Source organism: Cannabis sativa, chromosome 7, assembly GCF_029168945.1.
Source record: "Cannabis sativa cultivar Pink pepper isolate KNU-18-1 chromosome 7, ASM2916894v1, whole genome shotgun sequence".
NCBI classification, from domain to species: domain Eukaryota; kingdom Viridiplantae; phylum Streptophyta; class Magnoliopsida; order Rosales; family Cannabaceae; genus Cannabis; species Cannabis sativa.
The window spans coordinates 53,187,484-53,206,688 of NC_083607.1; the positions used below are offsets into that span (position 1 = coordinate 53,187,484).

The following is a 19,205-nucleotide window of genomic DNA, read 5'->3' on the forward strand; positions in this document are numbered from 1 at the left end:
CGGTTGTACATCCGGAATTCCGGATGGGGTTCTGAAATTTCCCAGAACCGGAATTCCGGTTGGGCAACCGGTCTACCGGTTGGGGAAAATTCAGGAACCCTAGATTTCCTCGATTTTATGTTTTTGGGGGTATTGCCATGCTTTTTATCGATATGGAAACTTTTAGTTCCTAGTTTAAGTCCCCGGGATGTGATTTAGCGTGTCACTTATAGTGTTGTGATTTTTATGGTTTAGGAGCACATGTCCGTAGCGCGATTAAGTTCCAGTCAGGTTGACCGGCACACCTGAATTCAGAATCCAGGTAAGATTAGTATAACAGTATGCATATGTAGATTACATGTTTAGCGTGCATGTAGGAAGCCTGTTAGATTACATTAGTTATGTATGTTGGCTTTGAACCATCCAACTGTGTCACGTCGGTACAGGCTGGAGTATGACCAGCAGCTGGAGTATGACCGGTTCGACCGATTAGGCTGACACTTAGGTTGGTGGTTCCGTACTATTGACGTATCACGTCAGTACAGGCTGGAGTATGACCAGCAGCCGGAGTATGACCGGTTCGACTGATCAGGCTGATACTGTAACACGTCGGTACAGGCTGGAGTATGACCAGCAGCCGGAGTATGACCGGTTTGACCGATCAGGCTGTTACTTGTCAATAGTACCGTCCCTATGAACGTTCAGAACTCAGTACCGTGTTGGACACGGCAGTTAGGGGGACTCAGTATCGTGTTGGACACGGCAGTTAGGGTTATGATCAGGGGTATGGGCGTTTGATCATGAGCGGGTTTTATGTATGAATATTATTACGCTTTTCTTACTGAGTCTGTCGACTCACAGTGCTACGTTTATGTGTAGGTAAAGGAAAGGCTAAAGCTGATGGACCGTGAACGAGCTTATGAAGATTGTACATGTCAGGGCGGTTAGGCCTGGAGCGTACGATCCTCGGGACAACAAGGCTATTTTTGTAACTAGTCGCTAGGCGACAATTATTTTGTATGAACAGTAAACTTTTGTAAATGATTTTGTAATCGGGATCTCGAGTCTTTTATATAAATATTTTACAGGTTTAATTAAAAAGCAAAAATTTTAATTAATCACGTTTTCCATAAACCTCGTTGATTAGCAACGAGCTACACAGCATGTTTAAAAATCACGTAATACGCCTATGTTAGTTAGGGTGTTACAGTCTGGTATTGAAATAATAACATCGTTATTTCTGGGATCTCAAACTCTGTTTCAAAGAAAATTTCATCAAGTTTTCTAAACGTTGAATGTGCTTATACTATTTGCAATGATTTAAGAGTTTGATTTTACCAAAAAATGGTTCTCATATATAAAATATAAGAAACGATCTTATGAACCTTTAGCAAGAAAATAAAACTATAGGCATGTATTTTACTAAACTCTAAACTATACGGGAGGAACTAACCAATTACAGGCCCTCTTGTACATGTAATGGATGTACATGTAGAGGAGTTAAGAAACTTCAAGATTACTACCACATGGAATACATTATGTCTTTTTTAATGAGACTCTCATATTCTTATTCTCAAGTTCGAGGAAGCATTCTACTCATGGATCATTTACTAGAAGTAAACAGGGTGTTTCACCTTATTACTCAAGAAGAACATCAAAGAGGTACTGTTTCTAATTCTAACAATCCTAACCCTACTATGGCTTTTCCTTTTCAAGGTGACAAAAGGACAAACCAAAAAATAATAATCAAGTTCCCAAGTCTCATCCTCCAAGAAGGAACAAACCATTTTGTACTCATTGCAATATTCTTGGACACATAATCGAGAAATGTTACAAAATTCATGGCTATCCTCTTGGATTCAATAATCAGAATAAATCTGAAGATGTTGGTGCAAATCAGGTTCTGAATGGCAATGAAAGCAATATAGTCCCTACAAAAAATCATGCTCTTCTTCTCCAACTATCAACTACTCAATACCAATAATTGTTGAATTTACTTGCCTTGCAACAAACTTGTATGAATGCCACCGATCCTAGTACCTCAACAGGTAACACATGTATAATCTTGTTGCATAATTCCAAACTTCCTTTACATAATTCTTGGATTATTGACACCGGAGCAACAAGACACATATGCTCTGATGTCAATCTTTTCTCAATGTATATGTAGGATACCTTTAACTAAACTCATACATCCTAACAATGATTGTTTAATGGTCAATCAAAGTGGAATAGTTAGTTTAGATAATGATATTGTTCTGATCTATGTCTTCTATGCTCCTACTTTCAAGTACAACATCGTATCTGTCAGCTACTTTACCAATAGTGCACCTATCACTGTGCATTTTGTTTCTAATAGCTTCACTATGCAGGACAATATCAGCAGGATGACGATTGGAATAGGTAGTACTGTCAATGATCTTTACAACCTTGATAATGTACTAAAATCCACTCAAATATTCTCAGTTTTAGCTGAAACTTAGCATTCTCGACTTGGCCATTTGTCTTACAATCGACTGGATTTACTCTAGGATATTTTAGACTGTAACACTTCTATTTTACACAAAAATAAACCCTGTTATATTTGTCCTATTGCTAAACAAAAAAAGTGGCCCTTTCAAAGTAATAACAAATTTGTTGATAAAACTTTTGATATCATTCATTGTGATGTTTGGGGAATATATCATATTGTTTCACACACGAATCACAAGTATTTTCTCACTTTGGTTGATGATCATTCTAGATTCACATGGGCATACTTAATGCAACACAAATTTAATGTCACTTTTATCATCTCTCAATTCTTGTCATATGTGCAAACTCAGTTTAATTACATTTTTGAAACTTTTAGATCTGATAATACTCCAAAACTTATGTTTAAAGAACTTTTCTATAAACATGGCATTATGCACGATTTCACTTGTGTCGAAACACTTGAGCAAAATGTTGTTGCTGAGAGAAAGCATCAACACTTACTTAATGTTGCTCGAGCTTTGTATTTTCAAGCCAAGATACCAATAAAATTTTGGACCGAATGCATCTTGGCTGCTACTTATTTGATAAATAGGATTCCCACTCCCTTATTAAAGAACAAAACACCTTATGAATTATTATTCAGAAAATAGCCTGAATATCACCATCTTCATTCTTTTGGGTGCCTTGTTTTGCTTCCACCTTGTCAGGACATAGGACTAAATTCTCACCAAGAGCTCGCACCTGTGTTTTCATGGGATATCCCCAAGAACTTAAAGGCTACAAACTTTACGATTTAAATAACAATTAGTTCTTTGTTTCATGCAATGTTGTGTTTCATAAAAATATTTTCTCTTTTCGAAAATTGAATAGCATAGACCCTTTCACTCAAGTGGTTCTTCCCCATTCTATAATCACTAACACACCTATTTATGAGTATCCCATAGATCAAGTTACCATCGTGAATCCTTCTCCCCATGTACATGACACAAACGAAAGAGATATACATCAGGAGATTCCTGTTGGAAATTATTTTACCAGGATCTTAGATCTACTCACAAGTATGTTGTTTAACATCCTAAATAAGAACTTTTTAAAACGATAAAATAAACACATATAAAGTTAAGAAAACCTTACATTGATGCAGCGGAATTAATGTCTCCTTCCACTCAGATCTCTAACCCTTGATTCCTTTCTGTAGCAGAGTATAATCAAGATCTGAGCCCGAATGTCCTTCTTCTTCAAGTTTTGATCCTTCACAGTCTTCCAATCTATGATTGAGTTACTGCTTGCTGTGTGTGGGCACTTACTCTTTCACTAGGGTCACGAAAAAGATGAAGGGAAAAGAGAGAGGGATTTCGGCCAGGTATAGAAAGTGGGGAAGGCTCAGTTTTTCTGAAGAGAGAAATTTCTGTCAGAAAAGGTTATTCAAAGATGTGTATTTGACTGAGCCATCACTTTCTATTTATAGGCAACTACTAGGTTTAGGTTTAGAATTATTTGGCATTAAAATAATGAAAATATTAATTTGAAAAATCAACTTAAGTGGCCGGCCATTGTGTTGTAATGGGCCTCACTTAATTTTGCAATTTTATCAAATTTTATCTCTATTTTCTCAAAAACGCCAATTTTCCAATTCTAACCTTTTAAATGCCAAAACTAATTATTTAATAACTAAAATAGATTATTAAATAATATTGTCATTTAATTTAATTATTAATTAGACATATAAAGTCCATTAATAAATAAATAAACCTAGAATCTCTTTTCTTTACAATTTCACCCCTGCTTAGTGAAAATTCATAAAATTAGACATAGTCTAACTTTAGAATTATAATTGATCAATCACGAATCAATTAATGAGTCTTACAAGCAGAATGTTCTCAACTAGAATGGGGACCATGGATCTATATGCTGAGCTTCCAATAAGTGAACCAAATTTACCAAGTAAATTCCTACTTATTAATTCTTCGTTGAATCCACTCTTAGAACTTAGAATTGCACTCTCAGACTTATATAGAGCATATTGTATGTTTCACGATATCAATATACTATCTCATTTAACCATTGTTATAATCTTATTGTGATTTAAAGATCCTCTATATAGATGATTTACATCAAGATGGGATTTCTTTACCGTTCTCACCCCTCAATGTATTTTGCCCCTTAAAACACTTAGCTACCTGTAAATGGTGTTTAGTGATCTAATAATTAGTCAGTTAAACAAGAGCTCATCCATTTACTTCTATTTGCTAAGCTCGAAGGGAATCATCACTTGAATTCTATACACCAGTAGAAGCTATAGATTCCATATTTATGTTCAGCACTCCCACTCAATCATACTATCATGTTCCCAAAATATACGTATCACCCTGACCCGAAAGTAGGCTTAACTAATAAATCTAAGAACATGAATAACATCCCTGAGTTGAGCCTAAGCATATCAGGATTTAGATTCTTTTAATCTTAAGATCAACTACTGATATTGACTTGGAAAGATATGTATAACGGTAAGTTTGTAATATCTTAACTTAGTTGCAATATCGGTCCAGTCCAATGTATACTCCATACATTCGAAACTAGTATACTTTACTAATGTCATGGAAAGAACATAACACTTACTCCAAGTGTAAGTACACATCATCGCTGATTATCACATCAGTGTAAATCCAATAACACTGATGAAACAGGGACCAAATCTTTTGATACATATGATCACAATCACATTCCACTGTGTTGACGATACTGTAATTGTGAATAAACATATGATCTGGATTTAACTGATTTTGTGTGTATGAATGTAATAAATATATTAAACATATTAAACCATTAGCATGTAAAATTCATGCAAACATCAATCACTTCAAATTTCTTATATTGATAACTAATCAGATTGTAAAGAGTTTTATTTAGGGCATAAAACCCAACAAACTCCCACTTGCACTAATATAAAACAAACTGTGCAAATAGGTCAATCTGATGTCTTGATCTTCAGATCAAGTGTAGTATATTTGAATCCACCCAAACTTCTGGAAACTAGTTCATAAATACACTTATGAAACATCCTTTACTATATGCTTTACTTATCAAGGGATACTGAAATCTTTACTGTTTTAAAAGTACATCTGAATTAAACAGAAGACATATCTCTCATATTTTAAAATATGTAATTGAGATAATACAGTGTAGACTTTTCTTCAGTGATATAACTTTCTGGTATTTTCGAATAGACCAAGTTATAGTTCTTCTCTGGTAGAGCTTGAATTATTATTCAATAATTCCTCCACCCCCAAAGTAAGCACCATCTTATAGAAATCGAAATTAGATGGTGAGATACAAAGACAACTGATACACAGTTCCTTAATATCTGACATATAGATCACTTTCATAAATCTTTCTTGAATATCTTCTAATGTTCCCTATTTGATTACATCTCAGATAGCTCCCACTCAATAGCAAATGTCTGGTTAAATAATACTTTTAACCTCTGATTGTTTAGAGAGTTACCCAGTTGTGACTTTTGTATTAGTCTTAAAACTTTAAGTTAAGACTAAGTCATCAACATAGCAGACTAGTATTTGAAGTGAAAAATACATGCCAGAGATAAAGTAATCCAAATTAAGATACCATCAAATTTTATGAGGATTAAGAATTCTTGGTTCAAGTCATTCGAATGGACTGAACTAGAGTTCTTTATCTTATTCTCATAATTCTGATAAGCTATTCCTATCTATGTGAATGGTTAGATTTGCTTTTCAGTAGTGTTCTTAAGTACCTATCACAATTATCAACCTAATGAAGATGGGTATAGAACTTTAAAATTCTCCCACTCAATTAAGGTAGTGTGAAACTTTAACAAAGAACTTTCAAAGGTATCAAACTTTTACTTACAACAGTAAAATCGAAATGGAACATACAATCAAGATCAAGAATTTATATTGACAATAGCTGACTCATTATATTACTTCCATGTTTAAACAAGATATGTGTTTCATAGGGAATTGTGGAATGGACTCCACCCCTAAGAATATAGATATAGGGTACTATGGATAACCTCCACCCCTAAGTATATAGAGATTATGATCCACCCCTAAAGGTTGTAAAGATCATGATTCTCTTAGTGTGATAGAGTTTATGTGGAGTTGAATACTATCCAGAGTTCATTAGATATAAAAGATCATTGAACTGCATAGTTTTCTTAACTTTTCTCCACCCCTATCAGATCAAAAGATCCTTTTATTAAACAAATTCTTAATAATTGTATGAGAATGAACAATTATTGATAAACATAGAAATAATTTCTAGTGTTTATATAATATAACTCTATGAAGAGTTGTAAATATTATAGAATTTGCATCAATAATAAAAACACTTACACATACAAACATACAAATATAATGTGGTAATAATTGATGAAGATAAATTAAATGAAGCTCAATCTCATAAATTGCAATAGTGAATTTCGAAAATAAAACTTTATTAATAATAAAAAAAAATATTGCAACAATATGTGAAAAACAGGGATAAATATCCCTAACTAAAATTTGAAATCCAAATTGTCTTTAAACTAAAACAATTAATTCAAAAATTGAAGAGCTTCATCTTCATCTGGACGATTTCACCCTTTGGTCCAGCTTTCTGATCCAACTCAATTGAGTTCAAGTAGCTGGGCCTATCAGAAGAAGAAAACAAATAAACAAAGTTAGTCCAGAATCATAAATCCAATTGGATAACAATTCACTAAACTCTTAAAGTTTATAAATGGAAATACCTTGTTTCTTTGCAAGAAGTTTAGGACACTGGGGTTTCCAATGACCTTTTTCATTGCAGTAGAAACACTTTCCTTTTAGTGTAGCATCACCAGAAGGAACAACCTTTTTATTCTTCATGGCTTTTGTTCGCTTCTTGGTGTTGTTCCACTTTTTCTTCGATTTGGGCTTTGAAGCAGAGGCAACATTTACTTCAGGTTTGATCGTCCCATTACCATTCCCAGGATTGTGAGGTTTACTCCCTTTCTTCTTGGGTCCTCCAATCAAATTTTCATAAGTTTGAAGGTCATTGACTAATTCATGAAAGTCAATTTCCTTCTTATTCATGACATAATTTGACGTGTATGGTAGAAATGCTGGAGTCAGGCTATTCAAGATAAGACTTACTTGAGTAGCACTGTCCATTTCAGCACCATGATCCTGGGCTTCTTGGAAATAACTGGACATGAGGAGAACATGGTCACGCACGTTTTGATGAGGTTCCATCCGTGCATTAATGTACTTCTTAGTCGCGTCAAAGCGTGACTGAAGTGATACCTTACCGAATAGCTCATTTAACTTCGTCTTAACTTCAGCAGCCTTCTCGGTTTTAGAAAACTGAGTTTTGAGGGTGTCAACCATGCTAGAAAGCATAAAGTATAGAGCTTTGTCATTTGCTTTCTGCCAACGCTCATACTTTTCTTTCACAGCTTTGGAAGCATTGTCCCCAGGCACTTCAGGTGACGGCTCAGTTAAAACAAACAAGGCACTTTCTCCTATGAGAGCAATATTAATTTTCTCATTCCATTTATTGAAGTTAGATCCATTCAGCTTATTTTCAGTCAACAGTGATAACATGAGATTCATTTTGATAATACAGGATACTACAAAATAATAGAAATCAACAAATAGAAATTAAATAATGGTTTAACACACAAAGTCAATTCAGAAATTATAAGCACATAGCAAGTAGGAATGATATGAGAAAATACTTAAAAAATTCAATCCTAAATAATTTCCAAGGTTTTCAACAAACTGATATCAGTGTCCTGTTTAGGCGAGAGTCAAAGCTACCATCCATTGAATAGAGTTGTCAGCTCATCTAAAATGTTAAACATTCTAGCAACCTTTTATTCGATCAAGATCAGAATCCAGCGTTGTCCTGTTTAGGCGAGAGTCAAGGCTATTCTATCTCATGAGCTTCTACCATTGTTTCGTAATTTGCAAGTCAAATATGGTCGCCACCATTAGGGTGATCTATACCATATAAAACACTTACAAACCACTTATCATGCGAGATTAAACGGTGTGAAATTGCTAATGAACGTTCATCCATTAGGGAGGATTACTCACTAAAACAAACGCGGTGTAAAATCCACAATGGAGATCGAATATCTTAATAATAATAAAGCTCATTATTTAAAATGTATTTTTTTTATTATTCTAATAAATAAATCTCATTAAATTCTAAATTAAGAATTAAAATTCAAAAATAAGAATTTAATATAATATTTATAAAATTATACTTAGATGGTGATTGAAATAAAATTAATTATTTCCATCTTAGTAATAATCTTATATATAAATATTAAGGAAATTAATTTAAGTTGAATTAAATAAATAATTAGCAACTTAAAAATTTCCTTTGAGAATATATTTATTGGGTTCGAAAATTTAAAGTATATAAAAATACAATTTTCGAAAATAATAAAAATAGAAAAAGAAATACTTCAAGCAAAAATATCACCTATCTAGATTTTCTTTTGACTAGTTAATTCAATATATATATATTTTAAATTCATTTATTTTAAATTAATCAATTTAATGAAAAAATCATTGATTGAAGTTGGCCCAAGAATTAATTAAAATAAATAATTAATTTACAACTCAATCTATTTTTCAAAATAAAAAATTCGAAAATATTGCATAAATAAAATGCAAATTTCGAAATTGATTAATAAAATAAAGAAAAATATATATTTTGAAAATTATTTAAATTTAAGTTGAAAAATTAAATTTCAACCTAAAAATAATTTTCTATTTAATTAAGTGTCATGAAAAATCAATAAATATTTAAGTATCATGATTAAAATCAACTTAGATATTTAGATTCTTCAAGTTAATTAAATGTATTAAATTCAAGAAATAATAATTAAGTGTAGAGAAGGCTTAATTATTAATTTCTATTTAATACTAGGAAAAATATACTTAATAAAATGGGAAATTTTTATATATATACATTATATACATTAATATTACAGAAAAAACGTTAAATAAAAACAATCCATGGGTATGCCGTGACACGTCATCAAGCTTACCGTGATTAGCTTCAATAATTTTGGAACCACCGGCGATGAAGGAGACGCGCCCACAATTCCATATTTCTCGGCCATCTCTGCGCGTGGTTCTACTGTTTAAAACAGAAAGCTATAAATACCATAGGAATAATACACGAAATCGAAAAACAGAAACCAAACCAACCTTGAACGAAAAAACACCATTGACGGAAAATAGAGACCTCGACGAATCTGAAAATTAGAGAATCGATCATCATATCTCTCAAAACTGTTGCTGTATACAACAAGCAAATCATCGTCTCTCTAATTCGACCTACAATTCAATCGATCAATAAACCTATGAGCTGATCACAACAAACAAAAAAACGAAAACCAGAAATCGTTGCTTCGAGGAAGAAGAAGAAGTCCGTCAACTACAACATCGAAAACTAAATCTGAATAAGGTACCTATTATACATTACGATACATACTACTGCTTATAACACATTACACCTTCCAATTCCTGAAAACACCTAAAAATCCATCATGTTTGTTAATTCTGTTAAACATGATTATTTGACAATTAATCAGTACTAATCAGATAGTTTACCAGTTGTAATCATAACTGATAGTAAACTAATCAATACTAGGTACTTTAAAAAATACAGTACACTATAAACCTTCGTAATTGTAATCGCTCCAACATTATAGTTCAACATATAGTCATCTAATTAGTAAAACTGCATATAAACTTTACTATAATAAATATAAAATTTAGTTTATGAACATCACACCTATTACATGTTTATTATTTTTGTATATACATAATGTTTACTGTATACAATACTTAACATGATTAAACTAAACAAATCACGCAGGAATATGGATGTTAGAACAGTGATTCTTTTTTACAATGGAACTTGGGTTGACAAAACAACATACGTTGATTATGAAGTCGAAGGTATACTAATTCCAACAGATTGTTCACATTATGAGCTTTCTCACATAGTATACGAAGCTTTGAATTTGGACAGAAACAAATATACGATTGATCTTCAATTTCAAGTAACTGAAGGCATACCACCAATAAGAATCAAAGACGATAGTGGATGCAAGTTTTATGAACAAATACGAAGGAAAAATGATGATGAGACCAAATATCCTATCTGTGTTAACATCTCAACATCCACAACCGACAATGAACACAATGATAGAGTAAACTATACCTACAATGGGGAAACTAGTTTACAAACAAGGCAACTGCTACCAACAAGAACATAATATGCAACAAAGATGGCAGATTATGTGATTGAACAAACTCAAAAATCGATGGAAGAAAGCTCCGAAGAAAATCAAATAATTTTAAATCCTCAAGTTGCTGAAATACACATTGGCCAAGTTTTTACAAACAAGGAAACCCTCCAACAAGCAGTAAGCCTTCACTCAATAAGATACAATCAACCTTTCAAGGTAAAAAGATCATCAAAACTAGACTATAAACTAGTCTGTATTGATGATAACCGTCAATGGACATTCTTAGCATCAAAACATGGAAAGACTGACATGTTTATCATAAGAAAAATAGAGCATACTCATACATGTTCATTGGAAATCACTTCTGGAGACCATCCTCAAGCTACAAGCAACCTGGTTGGAAAGGTTATAAAAAACAAGTTTGTAAACCCAAAAAGAGATTACACTCCAACAGAAATTGTGGATGACATGGCAGATGATTACAGTGTCTCTATATCTTACCAAAAAGCATGGAGAGCTAGAGAAAAGGCAATTGTGGATGCTCGTCGCTGCCCACAAGAATCATACAGTGAGATACCATCAATTTTATACATGATGCAAATATCAAACCCAGGTAATAAAATACTTCGTCAACATAAAGTACTAATATGCTATATAGGTATTTATACTATAAACTAATTGGTTACTTTTGAAACAGGAACAATCACAGACCTAGTAACAGATGAAGATAACAAATTCAAATATCTATACTTTGCAGTAGGTGCTTCAATAAAAGGTTGGCAACACTGTACACCAATAATAGTCACAGATGGAACCTTTTTGACAAACCAACATTGAGGCACTTTGTTGATAGCAAGTGCACAAAATGCAAATAGACATATATTCCCACTTGCATTTGCAGTAGTAGATTCCGAAAATGACAGCTCTTGGGAATGGTTTCTTCACAAAATAAAGGAAACTTATGGCGAAAGAGAAGGCCAATGCATCGTATCAGATAGACATGAGAGTATACTAAAAGCAGTAAAAGAGACCTTTCCAGATATAATGCATGGGGTATGTTGTTACCATTTGATGAAGAATATAAAAATGAAATTCAAAAAAGGAGGTGATGAGCTCAAGATTGCATTTAATAGTGCATCTAAAGCTTACAACATAGAAGATTTTGAAAAGAGCATGCAAGACTTGGACAATATAGATGTAAGAATAAGAGATTACTTGGTGAATGAAATTGGTGTCGAAAAGTGGACAAGACTATATGGCATGAACAGGAGATACAAAACAATGACATCAAATATTGCCGAATCAGTCAATGCAGCCTTGAAAGCAGTAAGAGACCTACCCATCGCAACTCTACTAGAATGCCTACATTCATTGGTGCAAAGATGGTATTGGGAAAACAAGAATAGAGCCCAAAAAACTACAACAACACTGGCAAAAATACCTGAAAAAACATTAAAGAAACAAAGAGATATGAGTTTAAAGTACAAGGTAATTATGTATACAGAAAAATAAAAATTGCTTACAAACATATTTACTCTGTTGTAAACTTAATAATCGTTTACTTGATTAATACAGGTTGAAACAGCAAACCTTCTGGTATACCAAGTACACGACAACAACAACAGATCTCACATAGTAAACTTGGAGAATAAAACATGCAGCTGCCAACGATTTGAATATGATGAAATGCCTTGCTCTCATGCAATGGCTGTACTAAGCAAAAGGAACCTGTCTTGCTACAAATATTGCTCATACTACTACACGAAAGAAGCTTTTATGGCAACATATGAAGACAGTATACTCCCATTAGGTGAGGCAACATCATGGAATATACCAGATTTAATAAGAAATATTGTAGTCCTCCCACCTAAACATAAGAGAGCTGCCGGAAGACCAAAGAAACAACGATACAAAAATGGACTTGAAGCAAAAGCACAAGTGGTATGCGGTCAATGTCGCCAAAGAGGACACAACAAAAGATCATGTAAAAATGACCCAGTACTAAAACCACCAAGAAAAAGAAAAAGATCATAAGATCCTGAGGTAAAATAAATAAATGTTGGTAACCATCAAACATGGTTACTAAATAGACAGTATACAAAAACAATTTACAATGAAAATTGTTAGTTGATAAAGCTTTTCAATGTATTAATACAAACTTTTAATAAAATGATTACAATTCGCTTAGATTCAAGTAAGTTTTTTTTTGCCTCCTCTATATGAAATAAAATGTTAAAAATAACAAGTTACCAAATATATGTACAGTTACTAACTGTAATTTATTTACAACCATTTTAAAGGTTAATAAACCATCACATTGGTTTATACCACTTAGAATGGTATACAGAAATGTCATTGATTTATAAGATCAAACAAAATTAAACAAAAATCACATAAAAAAAGCCAGAACACTAAAACTAATTTCTAAATCCAAAAAATTAACATATTGTCTCACAGAAATACATAACATAAAAACTGCAAACATACTGTGCCAGTAAACCAAAAGGTTACTTCAAAATTAAAATAGGCAAGAGTCTCCTAAAATATTACTGTTCCAAACAGTTTCTTAAACAAACACAAACATAAACCTAAAAACAAAACAACATGACATAAAAATACACATAAAGTTCAAAAAAATGTAAACTAGGTTTCCAACATGTTGTTCTATTACAGAAATCTATGGCATCCTTCCTGGATGCTCCGAAGTAGACTCGTACCCACCCAACTCCTTCTTCTTTGCATGAACAAACAGATCAACACACAACTTCTTACGAGTGAATGCAATGTCCAACTTCTTAGGAATCTTATCAATCAATCCCTGCATAAAGAAATGAGCATACTTTATGATAAAAACACCACAATCACTACATCACAAAAATAAACCCATAGCAATTGTCAGATAACAAAAAATAAACAATAACATAGAATCATAAATATAGAAAAAAACAAAGATAGTTACCTATCCTCTTGTTGTGGCAAATTATCAACCACGACAATATCAAACGCATCAGTATCTTTTTTACCTTGCCAGTGCTTACTACTCCTGTCAATATCTTTTCTCCCCTCATAGAAATTAACATGTGACAGTAAGATAGGAATTATTACAGCAAATGCACGAACAAAACTCTCTGAGTTGTTCTTGTACCTCCCAAACCTCATAGAATTTAACACTTTTAAGCATCTCATCTTAATGTCAAGAATACACAATATCCAATGAGCAAGAACAATCACGTTAACAGGCATTAGTACGAAATCAAGCTCAGCCCAGGGTTTATTGCATAACATATAAAAACCCGCTATGTATGCAGGTGCCTTAGAATCCTTCTTAATCAAATCAACATTTTCACCACTTGCAACAAACTCATTATATAAATCAAAAATTTGAGAAGCAAAGAAGCAATCAGTAGTATTACCAGAAATTTTCACAGACTGGTCATACTTTAACTTCTTTCTCAAATAGTAGAAACAAACATCAATATGCTGCAATAAACATAAAACAATCCAAAGTTATAAACAAATATACAGAAAAAGTATACAATAAACAAAAAAAAAATATATAATAACACACTAACCGAGCATGACAAGTTCTTCCCAACAGTAAGCAAATCATAGAACCACATCTTATCATCAATTTGACAAACCACAAAATCCAATGGAACCTTAAGCTTCCTATGACATTCTTTAAACTTCTTCACTTTGTTTTTATCATTAAACCCAATCTTAAACCACTGATCAAAAGATTTAGCTTGCACATCATCAATCACATTGAAAAAGCCAAATCCAAAAGCACATGATCCAGGACGTCCACCTTTTGGTTTACCAATACTACCTGAACCAAATTCTGTGGTATACGGACTGTTGTACACAGAACTAGGTTTCCTCTCTCTATTTCCAACTGTAGGAGTTTCTTCCTCCAATTTTATAGACTTTCCCTAGCATTCAAAACAATTACAAACAAATAAAAAAAAGTAAGTGAAAAGAAAAAAAAAACAAACTACCAAATAACATAAACAAAATAAAAATAAACCTTTTTCAAACTGTCTTCATAGGAAACCAAATGATCATTAACAACCTCCATGGTAGATACAGAAAAGCTTTCTTGAGAACCATGCTTCTTCTCAACACCAACAACATCAGTCTTAAAATATCATGCAAAAAAAAAAACAAAATATATGTAAACATAGTAAACCAAAAATCAATACTCAGAACATAAACAAGAATAACAAAAAAAAAGTAAACAAACCTTGTCCAACCCATAGGTAGATAAAACATCAGCATTTGTTGCCTCTAATTTATTTAAAGACTTATCCTAAAAGCAAAAAATAAAAATAATTAAACATGACAAAATGATTCAAAATATAAAATAAACTAAATAAAAAAAAAAGTATACAGTAAACAAAAAATGACAAACCTTTTTAATGCTTCCCTCATAGGCATCAATCTTTTCATTTATAATCTCCAAAGCAGACACAGTGATACTATCCTCAGTGCCTTGACTATCAAACAACTTTCCCTGACTAGAAACACCTTCAACATCATTTACACTTGCATCTACATCAACTGCTCTGCCCTCAACATTATCTTTATTACTCCCATCTGCAACATCTTTTGCTTCTTCAGTATTCTTTCCCTCAACATTGTCTTTATTTGTCCCATCTGAACCAATAGCTTTAACAGCATCACCACCCCCCAAACCCTGTAAATATACAAAACAAACATAAAAAACATTTGACAGAGACAAAAAATAACATAGTAACAAATCATCTAAATAATGAAAAACCTAAAAAATAAATAAACTTGCCTGGTCATCTCAACCATCATCTTCATCCTCCTTAGATTTTTTAACAACATCGTTAAATAGGCCATGATCATCAACAACCTGTTCTTCATCATTCAATTTATCAGTATTCTTTTTTTCTTCAGTAAACCAATCAGGTTTACTAGAAATAAAACTCATAATATCAAATGAAGGAGCATCATCATTAAAAACCTACAAAAAAAAAAAAACGCATTAAACAATAAAAACATTAATAACATAAAGAAAAAATATTCAAAAAACAAAAAATATTCAATAAACAAAAAACAATATACTAGTTTACAAAACAAAAATAACCTGAGTATATTGAATATCTCATCGAGTCCAACAGTTTCAATTGCATCTTGACTTTTCACATCAAAAACTTCAATATCATTTAAATCATCATTCTTGCAACAAAAAAAAAAAAACCAACAAAATCAAAATAACATATGAAAAAACAAAGAAACATCTAATAAACTAATAAATAAACATAATCAAACCTTGCCATCTCTCTCATCAGGACTATCATTTCCATCTTTAGAAATTTTTGCATTTTCAATAGCTTCCTTCAACTCATTAAACTTCAATTCCATAAAAAAAACCAAGCCTTCACTGATCTTTGAGTCAATATACGACTGAAGACTTAACTTCAACTCCTTGAATCTACCCTCCAACACATTATTCCATACTTCAATAGACTCATCAGTCTTCTTTTGCCTAGAAATAAACTCCTTCATCTTACGCATCACACCATCGACATCAAACCCACCAGTAAACTCCTTCTGTACACCAGAAGATCCAACTCTATCAACATTAAACTTTGAGAATGGAACATCATCAAAGTCATCATCCGACTCTTCTCGGCCAATAAACTCCATTCCAGTAAGGACCAATAAACCATTCCTTTCATTTTCAGTAGGCACAATATGTTTTCCTTTCAGCTAGCAAAACAAAAAAAAAAATAATTAGTTTACAAAATATAATAAAAACAACAAATAAACAATTTACAAAATATAAAAAATACCTTATTTGAAGATAGAACTTTCTTCTCAACTTCACTTGAATTAGGATTTCGAATACTCTTCCATCTACAAAACCTATATGGTTTACCAGAATCATAGGAACAAAACTTTGCCTTCAAGCACAAAGGAATGGTTTCATACAACCAAACCAAAAATGCAAAAGGTAAACCAGGAAGTTTATAAGATCGAGGACCCTTTTCCAAATGTTTCCCTTTAACCTTAGCAAGAGGCTTAGCAACACCTTTTCCCTTCATAACACCCCTCAGACCAATCTTTAAATTGTGCAAAGTTAATTCAAACACTGGTATACCCCATGGAAAACTACCATACTCATCAACCCCAATTATGTTCAAAATCTCAACAGGAACTTTTTTTGAGTAAACGCTACTAATCAAACAATTAGTAACAAGGTACAAAACAGCCATCTTCACAGCATACTCATCTGACTTGAAATCACTATACATAAACCTATGCTCAACATCACTAACAGTCACTGTCTGATCACAAAAATATCGATCAACAAAAGCATTTTCTCTGTGTGTATACTTACTCAAATCGGCATCACCAACACACAGTAAACGAGAAACAACAGCAAACTCAGCTACACTGAATCTGAAATTCTCATCACCAAACTTAAACCACATTTCTTTTTCATTTTTCTGATATACCTCCCTATGTAAGGCATTATGAACTAATTGAGACTGAAAACCAACAGGATGGCTATCCAAAAAATAACCAAAACAAGTACCACGAAACAACTTACATTGATCTTTAGTCAACTTGGAATTAATATTTTTGACAACAATGTTATCCTGATTAGGGAATAACATCACTTTTCCCTGAATCTTTTCACCAGGCTTGAAATATAAATCCCATTCCTGTAAAAAAAATGATATACAAAGAAATCCACACATTAAACTAAAAATAAACATCAATAAACAACTTCACAGTATACAATAATCATTTAAATTTGTAAACCAATACTTTCCACTGTAAACAAAAAAAAAATACACATCAATACCTAAAAAACTATAATAAACCATAAACATACAAAAATAAACCAGTAAGCTTAAACATAAACCTAAATAAAGAAAATCAAAAAAAATTTAACAAATAAACTAAAAAACCAATAACAATAACCTAAAAACAAATAATCAAACCCTATAATAAACAAAAACAGAAAATATATTTGTAAGCCAAAACTTTCCATAGTAAACAAGAAAAATACCCATCAAAAATCTAAAACACAAAAATAAACCATAACCATACAGAAATAAAACAAAATAAACTTAAACATAACCTAAATAAACAAAATTGAAACAAATTAACAAATAAACCAAAAAAACACATAAACAGTAACCTAAAAACAAATAATCAAACATATAATCAACAAAATAGATTACAAACATCATAAAAAATAACAAAACAAAAACAACACCCAAAAAATCACAAATAAAAACCGACTACCATATAAACCAAAAAAAATATTACAAACAAACATCAAAAACATTTAAAAACATAAAACAATAAACTATAAAATCTAAAAATAAATTAAATCCCTAAAAATCGTAAACCCAATACAACCAAATAAAAAATTAAAAATCATAAAAATACCTTCAAATCATTACGAACTTCAACCTCCAAGTCTTCACTATCATAATCCTCAGGCAAATCTTCAGCAACTTGCTTCATCTTTTTCACATTTCGAACATCTTCTTTCTTCACTTTATCAACAACTCTTTTTCTCTTTTGCAATGCCGAGCCACGGCTACCATCCGATGATCCACCAGAACCACCAGAACGATTAGAATCATCACGATCTCCATCATCAGAGACATTTTCCATTTTCTTCTTATCAGCAGCTACCTTTACAGAATGCGAAGGAGAAATTGAGGAACGAGTTTTAACCATTTTTTAGGTTCACAGATGATAATAACAAGGCAATAAACGAAAATGATGCACTCAAACTCTCTTGCTAACACGAAAATAAACCACCCCAAGAAGAAGAAACCCTAACCCATATACTCTGTATAAAACGAAAATAGAGAAACGAAAGCTCAAAATGAATATTTATAAAACAAACTTTCCCTTTATACAAACACTTAAAAAACCATAAAAATGGTAAAAGACAATATAAAAATAAAAAAAAAATAATGATTACAATCCTCTAAAACCGTCCATATTTTGAATTACACATGCAAAAAAAGTGGCGCGTGAACAGTTGAACACTGCAAAATGGAAGACGTGCAGGACGTGATGTGATGACGTCATCACACATCACACGTCCCATCCAGTTATTTAAAAAAAAATGAATTAAATTGATAACGGTATAAAAAACGGTACATTTTGATATATAAATGACAGCACCATATTTTTGTAAAAAGAATGCAATTAAAGTACTGGAATGTAAATTTTCCTAATAAAATTGTACCAAAATTAATTATTTAAATAATTAATTTCACAAAGTATAATTTTCCTATTTAAATATTAGAAATAATAAGTAGTCTAGAAATTACTATCTAGAAAATATCTTATTTGACTAAGTATCTTTTCAAAAAATTTGAAAAATATCTAATTTAAGTTATATAGAAAAAATCTAAAACTTAAATAATTTCAAATTTACATTTAATTAAATATCAAAAATTAAGTTGTAACC

General features: G+C 31.9%; 4 protein-coding genes across 4 annotated transcripts; 2 read left to right on the forward strand and 2 right to left on the reverse strand.

Annotated features, from left to right (window-relative positions):
* The first annotated feature begins 11,038 nt into the window (after positions 1–11,038).
* Positions 11,039–12,330, forward strand: LOC133029011 (uncharacterized). Its single transcript, XM_061118692.1, has 2 exons — positions 11,039–11,342; positions 11,427–12,330. The coding sequence occupies exons 1-2, from the start codon at positions 11,039–11,041 to the stop codon at positions 11,564–11,566; spliced, it is 444 nt and encodes a 147-aa protein (XP_060974675.1). The 3' UTR covers positions 11,567–12,330.
* LOC115717785 (uncharacterized) lies at positions 11,816–12,763 on the forward strand. The gene is made up of 2 exons (XM_061118693.1): positions 11,816–12,217; positions 12,305–12,763. The coding sequence occupies exons 1-2, from the start codon at positions 11,816–11,818 to the stop codon at positions 12,761–12,763; spliced, it is 861 nt and encodes a 286-aa protein (XP_060974676.1).
* Positions 12,764–13,216: 453 nt separating this feature from the next.
* On the reverse strand, positions 13,217–15,848 carry LOC115696681 (uncharacterized). Its single transcript, XM_061118945.1, has 5 exons — positions 15,141–15,848; positions 14,973–15,038; positions 14,757–14,867; positions 14,302–14,661; positions 13,217–14,209 (listed from the first exon to the last, which is right to left on the reverse strand). The coding sequence occupies exons 3-5, from the start codon at positions 14,805–14,807 to the stop codon at positions 13,685–13,687; spliced, it is 936 nt and encodes a 311-aa protein (XP_060974928.1). The 5' UTR covers positions 14,808–14,867; positions 14,973–15,038; positions 15,141–15,848; the 3' UTR covers positions 13,217–13,684.
* Positions 15,849–16,489: 641 nt separating this feature from the next.
* Positions 16,490–18,961, reverse strand: LOC133039880 (uncharacterized). Its single transcript, XM_061118946.1, has 2 exons — positions 18,164–18,961; positions 16,490–17,427 (listed from the first exon to the last, which is right to left on the reverse strand). The coding sequence occupies exons 1-2, from the start codon at positions 18,458–18,460 to the stop codon at positions 16,498–16,500; spliced, it is 1,227 nt and encodes a 408-aa protein (XP_060974929.1). The 5' UTR covers positions 18,461–18,961; the 3' UTR covers positions 16,490–16,497.
* Positions 18,962–19,205: the final 244 nt, after the last annotated feature.

Excerpts from the sequence above, each read along its gene's own strand:
- LOC133029011 (XM_061118692.1), top strand. The coding sequence starts at position 11,039 with ATGTTTATCATAAGAAAAATAGAGCATACTCATACATGTTCATTGGAA. Across the intron at positions 11,343-11,426 it reads GATGCAAATATCAAACCCAG|GAACAATCACAGACCTAGTA; the intron begins GTAATAAAATAC and ends CTTTTGAAACAG.
- LOC115717785 (XM_061118693.1), top strand. The coding sequence starts at position 11,816 with ATGAAATTCAAAAAAGGAGGTGATGAGCTCAAGATTGCATTTAATAGT. Across the intron at positions 12,218-12,304 it reads ATATGAGTTTAAAGTACAAG|GTTGAAACAGCAAACCTTCT; the intron begins GTAATTATGTAT and ends TGATTAATACAG.
- LOC115696681 (XM_061118945.1), bottom strand. The coding sequence starts at position 14,807 with ATGGAGGTTGTTAATGATCATTTGGTTTCCTATGAAGACAGTTTGAAA. Across the intron at positions 14,662-14,756 it reads ATGAAGACAGTTTGAAAAAG|GGAAAGTCTATAAAATTGGA; the intron begins GTTTATTTTTAT and ends TTTGAATGCTAG. Across the intron at positions 14,210-14,301 it reads GGAAGAACTTGTCATGCTCG|CATATTGATGTTTGTTTCTA; the intron begins GTTAGTGTGTTA and ends TGTTTATTGCAG.
- LOC133039880 (XM_061118946.1), bottom strand. The coding sequence starts at position 18,460 with ATGGTTAAAACTCGTTCCTCAATTTCTCCTTCGCATTCTGTAAAGGTA. Across the intron at positions 17,428-18,163 it reads AAGTTCGTAATGATTTGAAG|GAATGGGATTTATATTTCAA; the intron begins GTATTTTTATGA and ends TTTTTTTTACAG.